This window comes from Olea europaea, chromosome 21 (assembly GCF_002742605.1).
Source record: "Olea europaea var. sylvestris chromosome 21, O_europaea_v1, whole genome shotgun sequence".
NCBI lineage: Eukaryota > Viridiplantae > Streptophyta > Magnoliopsida > Lamiales > Oleaceae > Olea > Olea europaea.
In genome coordinates, this window is record NC_036257.1 from 4046709 (window position 1) to 4060961 (window position 14253).

Genomic DNA, 14253 nt, shown 5'->3' on the forward strand with positions numbered 1-14253 from the left:
CTTTTGTGATTTTAAAATCCTTTAAATATTAAAGATGTTAATTAAGATTCAAATCTAGACTTTTAAGAATATTCGTAAAAATGTGACACTTTTTTGTGGCTTCATGCTTCTTTGAATGTAACCTAAAAGATATCTATTTGGAAAGAATGATTTCGTGCGAGAATTGTGACCTAATTTCAAGGCTTAAGGCTTCATTTAGAATACAAGAATAAAATCTTTGAATCTAGGTTAATAATTTGATTATCTCTTTGATTTTAAAATTCGTTAAATATGTAATTGACTTTCGAATACGAGATTCCTTACTAAACTTATATTATTTGATAATAGATATTTAAAAATGCTAAAAAATAAGTTATATATATATAATTAAATCCTGATTTTTGAAAAAAAAAATATTAATGATCTAATTATCGATATTTAAATATTAAAACTATGATTTTGTTATAAAACTATACAAGAATAAGAAGAAAGAATGATAATGTAGATAAAGTCAAAACTCAAGTGTATATTTCTTTATAACAATGAACCCCATATATAGGGTTTCAGTAGGAGTTACAAATGAAAACAATACATTCTTCTAGATTGAATAATAAGCTCATGTTCGTCTCCTATTCTTTCAAAACTCTCCGTTTTCTACATATTCATTCTCAACCACATTCACACAATAAAATATTTGACATGTGAATCAAAAACATTTCCCCCCACTTTTTTAACCACGCATTTTCCAAGAATGCACTATTCAAAACAATTTTTTTTTTTTTCAAATAAAATTGCCACCAAACACAAGCTAAGTATCTCGACAAGATTAAATACTTAACAATAATCATCCCATAAATTTAAAATTTCACACCCCCCTTTGATAATCATTTGGGCAACAACTGTCTTGTTAAAAACCTAGTTTCAAAAAAATCTGGTGGAACAAAAATGCCAAACCAGGAAAAAAGGGTGCAATAAATTACAAAATTTTGGATTATAATAAAAATTTTGGTTCATTAAAACATTATCATGAAAATTTAATGTGACAAAACTTAGAAAAAGGAAAAAGAGTACTTCTACTTCCGTGATGTTAATCACTAAAAATTTTTTAGTCAACACATTTCAATTTCGTGTAACAATTTCTTGAATATGGATGTCGACAATTCTTTTTATGAATAATCAGCCACATTGTTGTTTGAACTGATTTGCTAAACTCGATGTCACCATTCTTCTAAACCTTGTGTATATTTTTGAGAAATATGTTTTATTGTATCCCATTTTATATAGCATTTTTTGAGTTGTACAATACAAACTGCATTATCTTTATACAATATTGTTAGACAATAATTCATTGAATTTAATCTATATGATGCTTGGATATGAATGTTTCCCAATCACATACATTCTCGCCTTACTTCATGAATTGCAATAATTTTATAATGATCTGGAAATGTTGCTGTCAATATTTTACTTCACAGTTCTATATGATATAATTGTTCCTCGCATCTAAATGCATAACCTTTTCTTTATTTACATTTATGTATATCAGATACAAAACTTGTAAATTCATATTCCACTAAAGAAGAACTCTATTTTTTAAAATAAAATAATCTCATATCTATAGTACCTCTTAGTTAACAAAAAATATTTTTTACACCATTCCAATGTCTTTGAATTAGAGTAGAGATAAATCTTCTTAGGAGATTTACATAAAAATTTATGTCAGTCAAGTATAATCTGTAAGATATTTTAATGCTCCAATTGCAAAATTCTTATAAAATATTTTTCTATGTGAAGGTTGATAAGCAAATAATCCTTGTTGAAAATGTTCGATATGCAACATTAAATAAAATTTGATGGTCCCAAATCTTTGATTTTAAATTTATTTCTCAAATATTCAGCGTTTTTGTTGAGCTCTTCATGAGTTCCAATAAGATTTAAGGTATTAACAAAATCTTTCATAATTGCAAAACCAATATTATTATTATTATTATTATTATTATTATTATTATTATTATTATTATTATTATTATTTTGTAAAAACACATGAACATATATCATCATTTTTATAACAGTCATTCAACAAATTTTCATTAAGGGGATTAAACCATATGCAACTAGATTGCTTCTATCCATTTAATGATATTTGTGACTTAATTGATAACATAGTTTTGAAGAAACCCAGATGCATGTGGTATAATCCTTCGACGATTTTCATGTATATGTCAATATCAAGTGAACCATATAGATAGGTAATTACTTTATCCATAAGGAGCATGTCAAACTTATATGATATCGTCAAAATAGTTAAAAATCTAAAAGTGATTAAATTCATTGTAGAAGAATATGTTTCCCATAATTGATCAAAATTCTATGTGAGAAACTTTCGACAATGAGTCAGGCTTTGTATTTTGAAATTTCATTATTTTTATCTCCCTTTCTTACAAAATCCTATTTTAATCCTACAAGGATTGCGTTTCAAGGTGTTCAAACTACATGTACAAATACTTTTCCTTTCTCTAAAGAAATCAACTTTGCGTGTGTGGCTTTTTCAATTTGGCCAATCATTTCTATATTGACAGTTTTTAACAAACTGCGGTTATCCCTCATTTTTAATAATTTGAAGAGTCACATTAAAAGCGAAAATATTGTCTATGAAAATATTATCTCGTTCCATAATTTATGATATAACAAATAATTTATTGAAATCTCATATTTTTCGAACATTTGTGGTTCTACAATGTCATATTTTCAGTATTTGATCGATCAATATCATTTAATATAGTTTCTTCTCAAATTTTTGGTTGGTTTTTTTCTTATACTTTTTTTTCAAGTACTTCTTTCTCTTGTATCATTTAATACACCTTCCTTGTGTCAACAAACCGGTGTTTTAAAAATTATAAAGTACGGCTAGACGTAGAGGCCAAACTTCAAGCTCTATGAACCTAGACTTAAAAAATATCTTCTTATTTTTAATATTATTTTAAATTTTTAATCATTCAAAAAAATCATTTCATAATTAAAATAATCGATACCAAACATCTAAAATTATAAATACTATATTTACTTAATAATCACTATAATTAGTCAAATTTAAAATTTTGAAATTTTTGAAATGCATAATCTAGATTATCTTTCATAGTTTCAATTTGACAAATCATATTTAATATATTTATAGGAATTTCATACATAATTTCGAAATATTTAATATATTATCTACAATATTTACCAAATTCAAATTTCTTAAACTCGTTGAGGAAGGCAGATAGCATTTGGAGCAATCGAACATCACTGTTTCCAAATTTCCTTTGGTCATTGTTTTGTTTGAAATTTTCTAATGTGTTTTTAGTTTTTTACTTTTGTATAGATAAACTCATTTAAAAACTAGAAAAGGCTTTTAAGAAATATTAAAAATAATAAAGTGCGCCTAGGCACAATCGACTACTAATTTCGTGCTTACTACCAGTGCGTAGCATTTTACCTATGCCTCGCGCTGCCCAGGCAAATGTTATTAGAAACTGCAATAAATACATCAGGTACTTTATTTTTAACTCTTCACTATTGAATATTTTTGTCAACCTCTTTATCACATTGATTACTACGGAGATCAATATGAAATAGAATCATTTTATTTCAAAAAAAATTATCTTATTTTCAATGATGTCGTTTTTCGCTTTCCAAAGTTGAAAAAGAAAGTTAGTCAAATGACAACCTGAAAAAATGTAAATTAAATAAATCTCCGTTTTTCAGATAGTACTGATTGAGAATTTTCCAAAATGAGAGTTTATTATTTGCCAAAAAGAAGCCAAATTACAATTCATCTGCCTAATCCACAATAAGCTAATACACAAGCGCAGTTCCAATTTAAATGGAGAAAGAAAAAGGAACAAGAACAGCTCCTAACAAGAGAATAAGAAACAAAGTAAAGACGGTTTATGCATACCATATAAAATCAATCCAAGCCACAATAAATAATTCACACGTTAAAGGTTAAGGTACCTAATAATGAACAGTGAATCTAAACCAACATAAATTTGAAGCCTTCTTTAGGGATTGTTTCAGTACATTACGGAGGTGAAATTGGGAATTTAACAGTGCAACCAAAGGATTATAGGCGAGAAATATTGGGTTTGTGACAAAATGCAAGTTCTAAAGGAGTATTGAGAATAAACAATTGACCTCATACAAACTATAGGTGCAGCATGTAATAACATGACCCCAAATAGAAGTTTGGAGTCTTGTTTTCATAAGTGATTGTGTAGCTATAAGTTTTACATTTGATAAAAGACTTTACTAGACATTTTTCATGTGGACATGAACAACTGATTATTTAATGACAATCCTAATGACCATACAATACTAATCGAATGATAATAATGTAAATTCAGCTATATTATCAAGACAAAATATTTTGATTGAGTAATCAAAAAAATTGATCTCACAATAGCAAAATTTACATTCCTAGCAAAAAAAATAGATAGGTCAAGGTCCTACGAGGTACCTACTACTCGGATTACCATTCCAAAAGGAAAAAGATGTGTCTGTCTAAGTAGGCATTGGATCATCTAATAGAATAATAATAAAATCATAAAATAACAAATTGATCTAAGTGGAAATTACACTAGGGCAGGTATTTAAATATCACACTTCAAAACTCAAGTGACAATTTCACTTTTTAATATTAATAATTATATTATAATTGAATATATATAACCACATCCCCTAACCCAATTAAACTCTCAAACCCTAATACATGTTTATACATACTCTCTCTCTCTCTCTCTCTCTCTCTCTCTCTCTCTCTCTCTACCACCATCTATAATTGCCTCGAACTGTCGTCGCTGTCGCACCCAATCTCTTCTCTGACCAGTATTTTCCATCTTGTCTCTCTCCAATTAACTCTTCTCTCACAGGCCATTGCCTTGGAGGCGGTGCTTATATAGCCACTTCACGCAACAATCTAGTGGGCAGTGGCCTTGGTTTCAAGATTTTGCCTTGGTGTTGATGCAGCGATGGTGGTTATGGTGGTAGCGACACGGCAACGATAGGTGGGATGAAGAGTATTTGTGACCAACTATTTAGGTTTTTGTGACAAAGTATTGGTGGTGGATCAAAATCGAGGGTGGAGTGTTTAGTAAATGCGACCAACTATTTAGTTATTTGTGTCCAACTATTTAGTTGTAACCTAAAATTTCTTGATCAACTAACTTGAAAATTTGTGACTGAAAAATAAATTGTGACATATAAATTTTTTAATTTGTAACCGTGAAATAATCTGTAATCAATTAATTTAATAATATTTACCAAATAAATAAGTTGTGACCTATAAATACGTAATTATGACATTATTGTATAATTGTGACCCTATTATATTTAATTAATAAAATATTTATTTATTATTTATTTATCAACTAAGTTGTGCATTTTGAAACTTAAAATTGACCCATAGTTAATACATGAGTTGTGAATTTTTCCCTTGATCTAAATGGTGGGTGTATCAACCTACATATATTTCCATTAACCTTTGCCAAGAAAGTTGGATATTCAACAATAATCTTTATAGTTGAAGGTCTTGTGATTAACTTGTATTACAAACAAGCAATACATGGATAATATCTTTAGGTAAAAGAATCCACTGATTCTTTAGGGAATGTTCATGTGAGTTGTCTGCTATGCTCTGCATGCGAAGTGTAACTTGCCTTGGGTCCAACGGAGTTGGCTAGACACTCTTTCTTGGATGGAACAATTTCGAGGGAGGTCAATGTCCTCCATTGTTATTCGGTTAATGTTTGCGGCTTCGATTTATGCTATTTGGCATGAACGTAATGCTAGGACCCATGGAGAGGCTCCTAAAAATGAGTCTACTGTTATTCGAGATATTGTTTTTACTCTTTGTGTACGAGTGAATTTGTGCAGGAGCTTGGTTCCATCTAATGAAAATAGATGGCTCCAATGCTCTTGGGGGTTTTCTACAAATATTTTTTGCTCTTGTGATTAGAATATGAGCACTTTTCTAGAGTTTTATTGTTGTTAGGAAGGCATTAATTCCTAGCATTATTTCTTGGGTATGCCCTGTGATTTGTACTTATTTTTATACTTTGAATATAATATACTTACCTTATCCAAAAAAAAGAGCTGTCTGCTATGCACCATCTTCTAATACCAAATTCTCACAAAAATTAATAATTATATTGTGGATAATGAAGTCCTTTCATTGTGAATTCTAGGAAATTGGAGACCATAAAAGATGCAGAATTGGAGTATAGAAAAACACATCAATTCAACCTAAAAATTTTGCAAAATTTCTTCGACTAAAATATGTATTTGCATGCAACTTATTTTTTTATACCCCAGACTTGGGGAGGGGAACTGTTTTTATCCTTTTTCCTTTCTTATTTGTGCACATGACTCTATGTTTAATAGTTTTTTGAGTAATTCTTGCAATGATATATGAAATGTTGAAATTAGATGAATATCTCAAATTAAACAATAAGAAAATTTCTATCAATCAAAAGATAAAAACGACGGCTTAATTATTATTTTTTGTTAATAATCGAACTGTACAAATAAATCTTACACTCTTAATTGATAGCATTTTCATCTTGTTGGAATGTGGAAGCGAAATTATCCAACAATTAAAAATTTTCATTAATTCAATAAACAAAAATGTCTAGATATTCACGTATATATTATAACAAAAATAAATTAGTCAAATTTTTACCTAAATTCAATAGTCAATTCTTGATTTAATTCTGAATCACGAACTTCTAGATTTTTCTTGATCATGAACTTCCAATTTTTTAATTCCAAATACTTGATGCTCCGAACCTCCAAGTCTTCTATGAGAAAATAATTATTTTTCTCTATTTTTCTTTTTTCAAATTTGAACACTATGGAATTATGTATTATGATTACAATACAATTTCATTTGGAGCACGGGTTTTGTCGATAAAAAAAGAAAATGGATTCAAGTAGAGTTTTGTGGAATGTAACAATAAGCTAGACCCATACTGCGAATTGTTTCATGCCATAAATAAACTCGAACACTCAAGAAATCTGTTGGACAGTTGAATTCACACCTCTTACAACCAACACAGGAACGTCTAGTTTTCATCTAATCTTCATTTAAAAGATAGAATAGTTACAATCCTTGTACAATAGTAATTCCACATTCAAATAAAAGTTCTAATTAAAATTCAAATATGAATTTAAATTAAAATCCAAATTCAAATAGTTTACATTAAACTATATGTGTAGTCCTTGATCATCAATTACAATTATAATTAAGTTCGCAACTTTCATAGTAATTACAACGAAGTACAAAACTTTACAATTAAGCTATTATAATTACCGTAATCAAGTTTCAATACTCGAGCTACCACAGGACCTGATCAAACATATATTATCCAACCTCCAATAATTAGATACTGATTAGTCGACCCTAGATCACTCAATCTAATTATTAGTCTTTGCTTTTTCATTAAAAGCAAATGATTAAACTCTCAAAATATATGAGATCACAAAAGTCAATAAATCTGTAATACTTCCCTCTGACCTGCAGTGTATGTACTTTATCCACATCCAAAATTTGATAATTAGGTACGAGCATAAATGACAATTTCTCTTTCTAACTATTCTCACTAATTTAAGTATCATTTTCTTCAACGGTCTTACGAACTAATTACTGATGTCGAAGTTTAGCTCTCCCTAAATATTGAGCTCAAATCTTAATCGTTCAACAAAAATACTTAAGTAGTCACTCTATCAATTTTTAATGGTGGCGATTCTCGACACGAACTTTTGTTCTCTACTCGCTCATTCTCAAACTCCCAACTCATTGAGATAGTTGATTAATCGATTTGATATCACACAATGATAAAGCAAGGAACCATTAAAATTACAACAAGATATATATGACTCTGTCAAGGGATGTAGATGAAATATACAACGATAAGTGAAACTTAATTTTTCGCAAGGTTATGCTATAAAATTAAATCCGACACGTGGTCTATTCAATATAATCCAAGTGTACTAGTGTCAACTTTAATTATTTCTGTGATAAGGACAAATCACAAATCCAAATAGTTAATTGGTCAACATTACAACCTTCCAATACAATGTTCCAACCCTTATACATTGACGATGAACAAATTATTGTGATCAAAATATAAACAATATACTTCTCAATGCAAATACCCAACTTATATTATCACTAGTGATGATAAGCACTTTAATTTGTATACTCAGTAATAAATAAATGCAACAAATAAATAAAACCACAATTTATTTATTATAAATTATTATTTTGTTATGCAAAATATACTATATAGCCACATAACTGAACTCCTCTGTCATCTAGCATTGAACAAGTGAAAGCTAAAAAGAACGGTCTCTTCGATACAATCAATCAATCAATCAAAATAAGTAATTCATTTAGAAATCAAGAATTGACATTTAGAAAACAAATTGTGAGGCCAGATTTAACATTTCACATGTTTAAAAGCATCACCATGAGAAAAGCCAATCCGACTGTAGCTCCAATAGTCACACTGAACTTGGTTGCCGATGAGAGAGTAGTACTATCAGGAAAAGATACTGCAGGAGAAAGCGCAGTCACAGAAGGAAAAGTATTAAATATTGGTGAAGGAGAGGGAGAGGAAACTGGAGAGACGAGAGAGGAAGTAGTGGCCAGTGTTTGTGGTGGTGCCTGAGCAGCGGCCGGAGCCAATACAGAGGCTGCAATCGTGTTAATTTCAACCTTCATGCCGGCCGAGCAGTGTCCAGGAATCCCACAGATGAAGTATCTTTTGCCCGGATTAGTGAGAGGAATGACTGTCAAGCCGCCAATGTAAGGAGGGTTTAGAGGGTTGCTTGTCACGCAAGAATCGTAGTCTGCCTTCGACACTTCAAGAAGATTATGGAATGATCCATACTGGAAAACTGCATGCAAATATATAGAAATCGGTTATTAAAATTGATTCATGTAGTCGAATCTAATTCCTAAATTTATTAATACTTACACAAATTATCTGCAGGGGAAAATGTTTGAGATGTAGCCCATGTTTTAAGATCGGTGAATTGATCCCATCCACCATTTGGGGCTCCCACAGTGTGATTTGCTGCCTTAGCCATATAAATCAACATGGCTATCATAGCCAAACTAAGTAATGTTCTATGCATTTTCGATTTCAATTGATGGGAATGAAATTAATTTTGAACAAAATTAAAGCTTCGATATAGACTAATTTGGCTTCTGTGGTTTGATTCAAGGCAAGGAATTCTATTTATATGTGTAATTGACTGGTATTCTGCATGGATTGGTTGATACAGGATAATAAAGAATCATATTGTTCTGAAGATAAGAAAATTAATGAACTTTAGTGGGAGTTGCTGGTTTAGTTTCATAGTTGTTGCTAAGAGTATTTGGTTTTGTTTCATAGTTGTTACCAATTATATATATATATATAGTGTGTGTGTGTGTCACATCACCTAGTGTCTAGCATAAGCTTAGTGCCGATATGTAGGAGATCAATTTCGTATATAGGTATATTGTATACAATAGAATATGTGAAACAATTCCTAAAATTAAATAATCAGATCTTACTAAAAACGTCGACAATTATATATTTGAAAAAAAAAAATAGTTCCACAATATCGGTAATTCCTTTTTATTTATTAGTCATGTTTCTTGCAGCAATTATATTAATTTTTGAAAAAAGAGTAAAGTTGAAAACAAAAAAATATAGCAAGGATAAACTATGTACATAAAAATTAAAAACTACAAACTTTTCACCATATAAAATAATTTATTTGCAGCTCTTTTACTTAATTAAATTATTAATTATATGGGGTGGTTAACAACAATCACATGGAGATCACCTAATCGATATAACCAAATCCCCAATTAAAACCGAACACAATAAAAGAGCACGAGTAGCATAAATGAAAGAACGGCAATCAGCAGGTAGTCCAGCCCCCAACAGATTGAGGATGTGGAAAGCAGCTTCGAAGTTAAACATAATTTCGCCTAAATTTTTTTAAAAAATAAATATTTAGTTTTGAATTGTGTTTACAATTTTTTTTTTTATTTATTGAAAATTTACTTCGTTTATAACTAAAATAGAGATTATCTTCAAAAAAAAAAAAAAAAAATCTCGATCTATTCATTTAACTTTCAGTAATTTTTTTAAGTTGAGCCGAACATGCACAAATATATTGCCCTTGTAACATAAACGGCAAAACCCTTTCTATACGGTAATGGGCAAATATGTCATCTACCATAATTATAGTACAATAAAGAATAGAATGAGTTTGATTGAAAATGAGAATGTTTTGGATTTACATGCAAAATTATTTTAATAATAGAATGGTTGAAAATGAGTTTGAAAAAAAAAAAAAAAGAATTAAGAAAATACTGATCAAACAAAGCCCAGATTTAAATTAAAAGGAAAAGTTTAAACAAACGCTAAACATTAATTAATTTCCCATGATTCCAATCTGGTGTTGTTGAATATATTCCATAGGTGAACGGGACATTAACAAATAATACAATGATACAAAAATGTCGAACTCATGAGGACTTACCAACTACATGTTTTACTTTAATTAAAACTAGTTCTAATAAAAAAAGTTCACACAATCAATATATATATATATACCTTCTATATGACGTAGAGCGTTGTTTATTACCATATGTTGATTTATATTGAATCTCTCAAAATATATATAGTTCACAAATTCGTCCAAGTGTCTAGCAACAAAACGGAATTAGGGAACAATAAACAATTAACAATCACAAGAATTTAACTAAAAGCAAACAACTAATCAATCAACTAGTTAAAAAGGTTTCGGGTTATCCTAGCAACATGATTGAATGGAACATATAATCAGATAAGAATAGATCAAAAAGATTCCAAAATAATTGAAGAAACAGAGAAAATAAATCTTCAATCCTTGAATGCCTTAAATGGATCTTGAATATTCTTTTTTCCTTCTCCATTCCTTGAGCCCAAGAAATTTTGAATTATTTCTTCTTCAATGATGAGAGAATTCTTGTGTTTGTCTCCTAAGTTGTGTTATGATGCCTCCCCTAACAATATGAGAATTTTCTAATTTATACAAGTTTCCAATAAGCCCATGAAAATGTCTAGAATTGCAACTAAAAAAAAAAAAATTTAAAAAAAAATCCGTTTAATACTCGCATAAGGAAAATTGGACGCTCTAGATGAATGGGCCATGTCGTCCCAGCTCAACCAGCCCCCCCCCCCCCTTGAACAAGGCCCACGTGGCCCTATTCAAATAGCTTTAGCCCGGAAGGTGTAGAGAAAGTAGGCTGCATAGGTGTGGACCTTGGGCCTCCTAGGCAATAAGGCTGATTAGCAAAATACTGCAGCGGGCTCGAGATTTTCTACGCTCCAAAATATTTGCAGCTCAGATCCTTTATCTATTAGGTCTGTGCATTGTGGTCCTTACTTTACTGTTTCCGTTCGTGTTTAGTCCTTTTATTTAGGTTTATATACACTTTTGGTCCCTCCAAGTTTAATTCATCCCAATTAGGTCGTACCACTTTCAATTGCCTTTGAATTGGTCATTCCTCTTCTTAACGCTTCCAGTTTGGTCTTCGATTTCTATTTTCTTCAAAATTGATCCTCCAAAGTATTGAGAATGTTAAAGTTGGTCTCTGAACTTTTCCAAAAGTAGAATTTGGTCCCAAAACAATATTTCTTTCAAATTGTACTTTCAAAGCTTTCTATCAAGTTCAAACTTCCTAAGTAGCTCTTCAATTTCATCCTTTTAGCTCTTACTATGATTCAGAATTCTTTATTTATGCTAAATTTACCTCCATGTAGGGTTTCCACCTGAAAAAGCAACATATATAAACCAGCATCATTTCAAAACTATTTTTTCTACGTACTCATTTTTAATCACACGTTTATATAATAAAATATTATACACGTAAATCTAAAAATTCAAAACTTTTTTTCCCCCCTCAAGATTATGATAATCAAAGAGTGGTATAATAATAAATGTATAAATGTTTCCAAGTAGATTAAGAATCTAGATGAGGTGTAAAAAACACTTATCAACATCTTCAAACTTACAATTTTGCTAGTCTTGAGTAAAATTATCTACTTAATTATTCTAACACACAAGCTGTTACATAAATCACTATGATCTACATGCAGCTAGCTGCGTCATCCACAAAGGGGCCCCATCATGTGCAGTAAAATAGGGATCATTGGTTATTTGAAAGGCAGCTTATCGTTATTCATAATAATAATAATTTACAGAAAAAAATGTTCCACTTTTTTACTAGAACTACTATACTACAGCTCAGTATAACAATAGTGTATTGTCTAGTTAGTTACTTTTTATTAAAAAAAAATAAAATCTATTTTCTAAAACAACTATACTTTTATGAAAACCGAAAGCCACTTATTGGATTTGAACCGATAACTTACGCCTTACAATGGCATTAGTCTACCACTGAGTTAAATATGGACTAAAATTACTTGAAAATTTATCAACTTTCTCAAACCAATAAATATAATTTAAAACAGAGTACATCCGCCCTTCCAAGCACAACTATTCAAAATAAAGTACGTTGGAATGGAATTCACACTTCTTCCCAAACATAAAAACAATTTCTTCTTCTATTCTTGTGAAACTTGAATTCTGTCTTACACCAATTTAATTTACATCTTGTTCATTATATTAATCCTTTCAAGTGTGTATTTCATCAATACTATAATTTCCCCAACTATCTTTACTCAAGCATTCAATTAGAAATGTAGGGATTACTAAAAATAGTATTACTTTCCATCAATCTGAAATTTAAACCATCAAATTAACCCAACTACTTAGAACCCTACAAAATTTAATATAAATCATATAATAGAATACTTACTTCTTTACCTCTCTAAGAAATGAAGAACTTGAAGGATGGAACTCGAGTCTTTCTCCCCCTTTTTTCCTTCTCTTTTTCTTCCTTTTTCTCTTTTCCTTTCTCTCCTTTTTCGATTTTTTTTTTCTGGCTTCTGCAATTTAGCGGTCCAAGTCTCTCCCTCTTGTGTGTATATATCATAAAACAAATGAGACATTAGTTAATAACTTGCCACTTGTCCTCCAATAATCCAATTTTGCAATCAAGTCCCTTCTTTTATGTTTTGTATAAATTCTCGTCATTAATCTTTCCATACTTATAAACTAAATCCCCCAAATTTAAATGATGGCCATTTTAAATCCTTAAGTAATATCAATAACAAAATAAACCCCAATAAAATAATTTGGCCAATTAAGTCCCAATCAAATTATTTATTTCATTTAAGTCCCTATTTGACCTTGACTTTGAAAATTTAACTTTTGACTTTTGACTAAATAATATGAGTTGTAACACACTCTCTGTGTGTGTGCGTGTGAGACTCATATTTTATTCCTTCTTTGCAGATAGGTTCAGATTTAAAGAAGTTGTTGGATGATGGAGTTGTGAATAGGGAGGATTTATTTATTATCTCTAAACTCTGGTAATCAACTTATGTTCACAAATACATTCAGCATGATTATATGTATGAAACGTTTACGAATTAATGAAGAATTGACATAATTGGGTTGTAATAAACTGATGTTTGCTGCTGAAAAAAATGAGAAAAAATACAGTAAATACCAATGGCAAATTGTAGACTTGGACTTCTTTTGATTGAAACTAGTAACTAATTAATATATGAAGGAACATTTGAGCCAATTTAGCATCTTATTAACTGAATTATTCATACCTTGTCCAAACATGTTGATTAAACGATGTTTTAGAATCTTCTGAAGATGTGTAACTCTTCAATAAATAGGCATAAATCATAAATGTAGCAGCTGACATAATTTTCTCTTCTGTTCTCTTCTCTTCAAATATCAAAGTTTGTATTTATTAATTTTAAGACTAGGAAGGTCGTGACCTATAGATGCTAGTGGGTTCGTCTACTTTATACATGTATAAATTTCTACGAATGCAATTTGTCATGGTTTTGCCTTCTTGATGTCAATGACTCTTGTAGTTGTGCAAAGTATTTGGTAACATCGAAATTTCAAATATGGACATGGTAATAGTACACATGCTACGTTGGTTTTGACTGTAGTAATGTTTTTATATTCCGGTTACCTCAACCCATTTTTTTTCTTGCTGGATCAAGTTCCGTTGTATTTTGTAACTAAAGTTAAATGACATTGTATTGATTAGAAATCATTAAGTTCACTTTATTTATATATGTACCGCGCACTCAGTGTTTT

The 14253-nt window shown here is 30.0% G+C and overlaps 1 protein-coding gene across 1 annotated transcript; it reads right to left on the minus strand.

Annotated features, from left to right (window-relative positions):
* Nucleotides 1-8387: 8387 nt before the first annotated feature.
* LOC111370261 (uclacyanin 1-like) lies at nucleotides 8388-9413 on the minus strand. The gene is made up of 2 exons (XM_022991940.1): nucleotides 8997-9413; nucleotides 8388-8916 (listed from the first exon to the last, which is right to left on the minus strand). The coding sequence occupies exons 1-2, from the start codon at nucleotides 9154-9156 to the stop codon at nucleotides 8465-8467; spliced, it is 612 nt and encodes a 203-aa protein (XP_022847708.1). The 5' UTR covers nucleotides 9157-9413; the 3' UTR covers nucleotides 8388-8464.
* Between the last annotated feature and the right edge of the window lie 4840 nt (nucleotides 9414-14253).

Coding starts and splice junctions, on each gene's coding strand:
- LOC111370261 (XM_022991940.1), bottom strand. CDS start 9,156: ATGCATAGAACATTACTTAGTTTGGCTATGATAGCCATGTTGATTTAT. Junction 8,917..8,996: donor TTCCCCTGCAGATAATTTGT/GTAAGTATTAAT, acceptor ATTTGCATGCAG/TTTTCCAGTATGGATCATTC.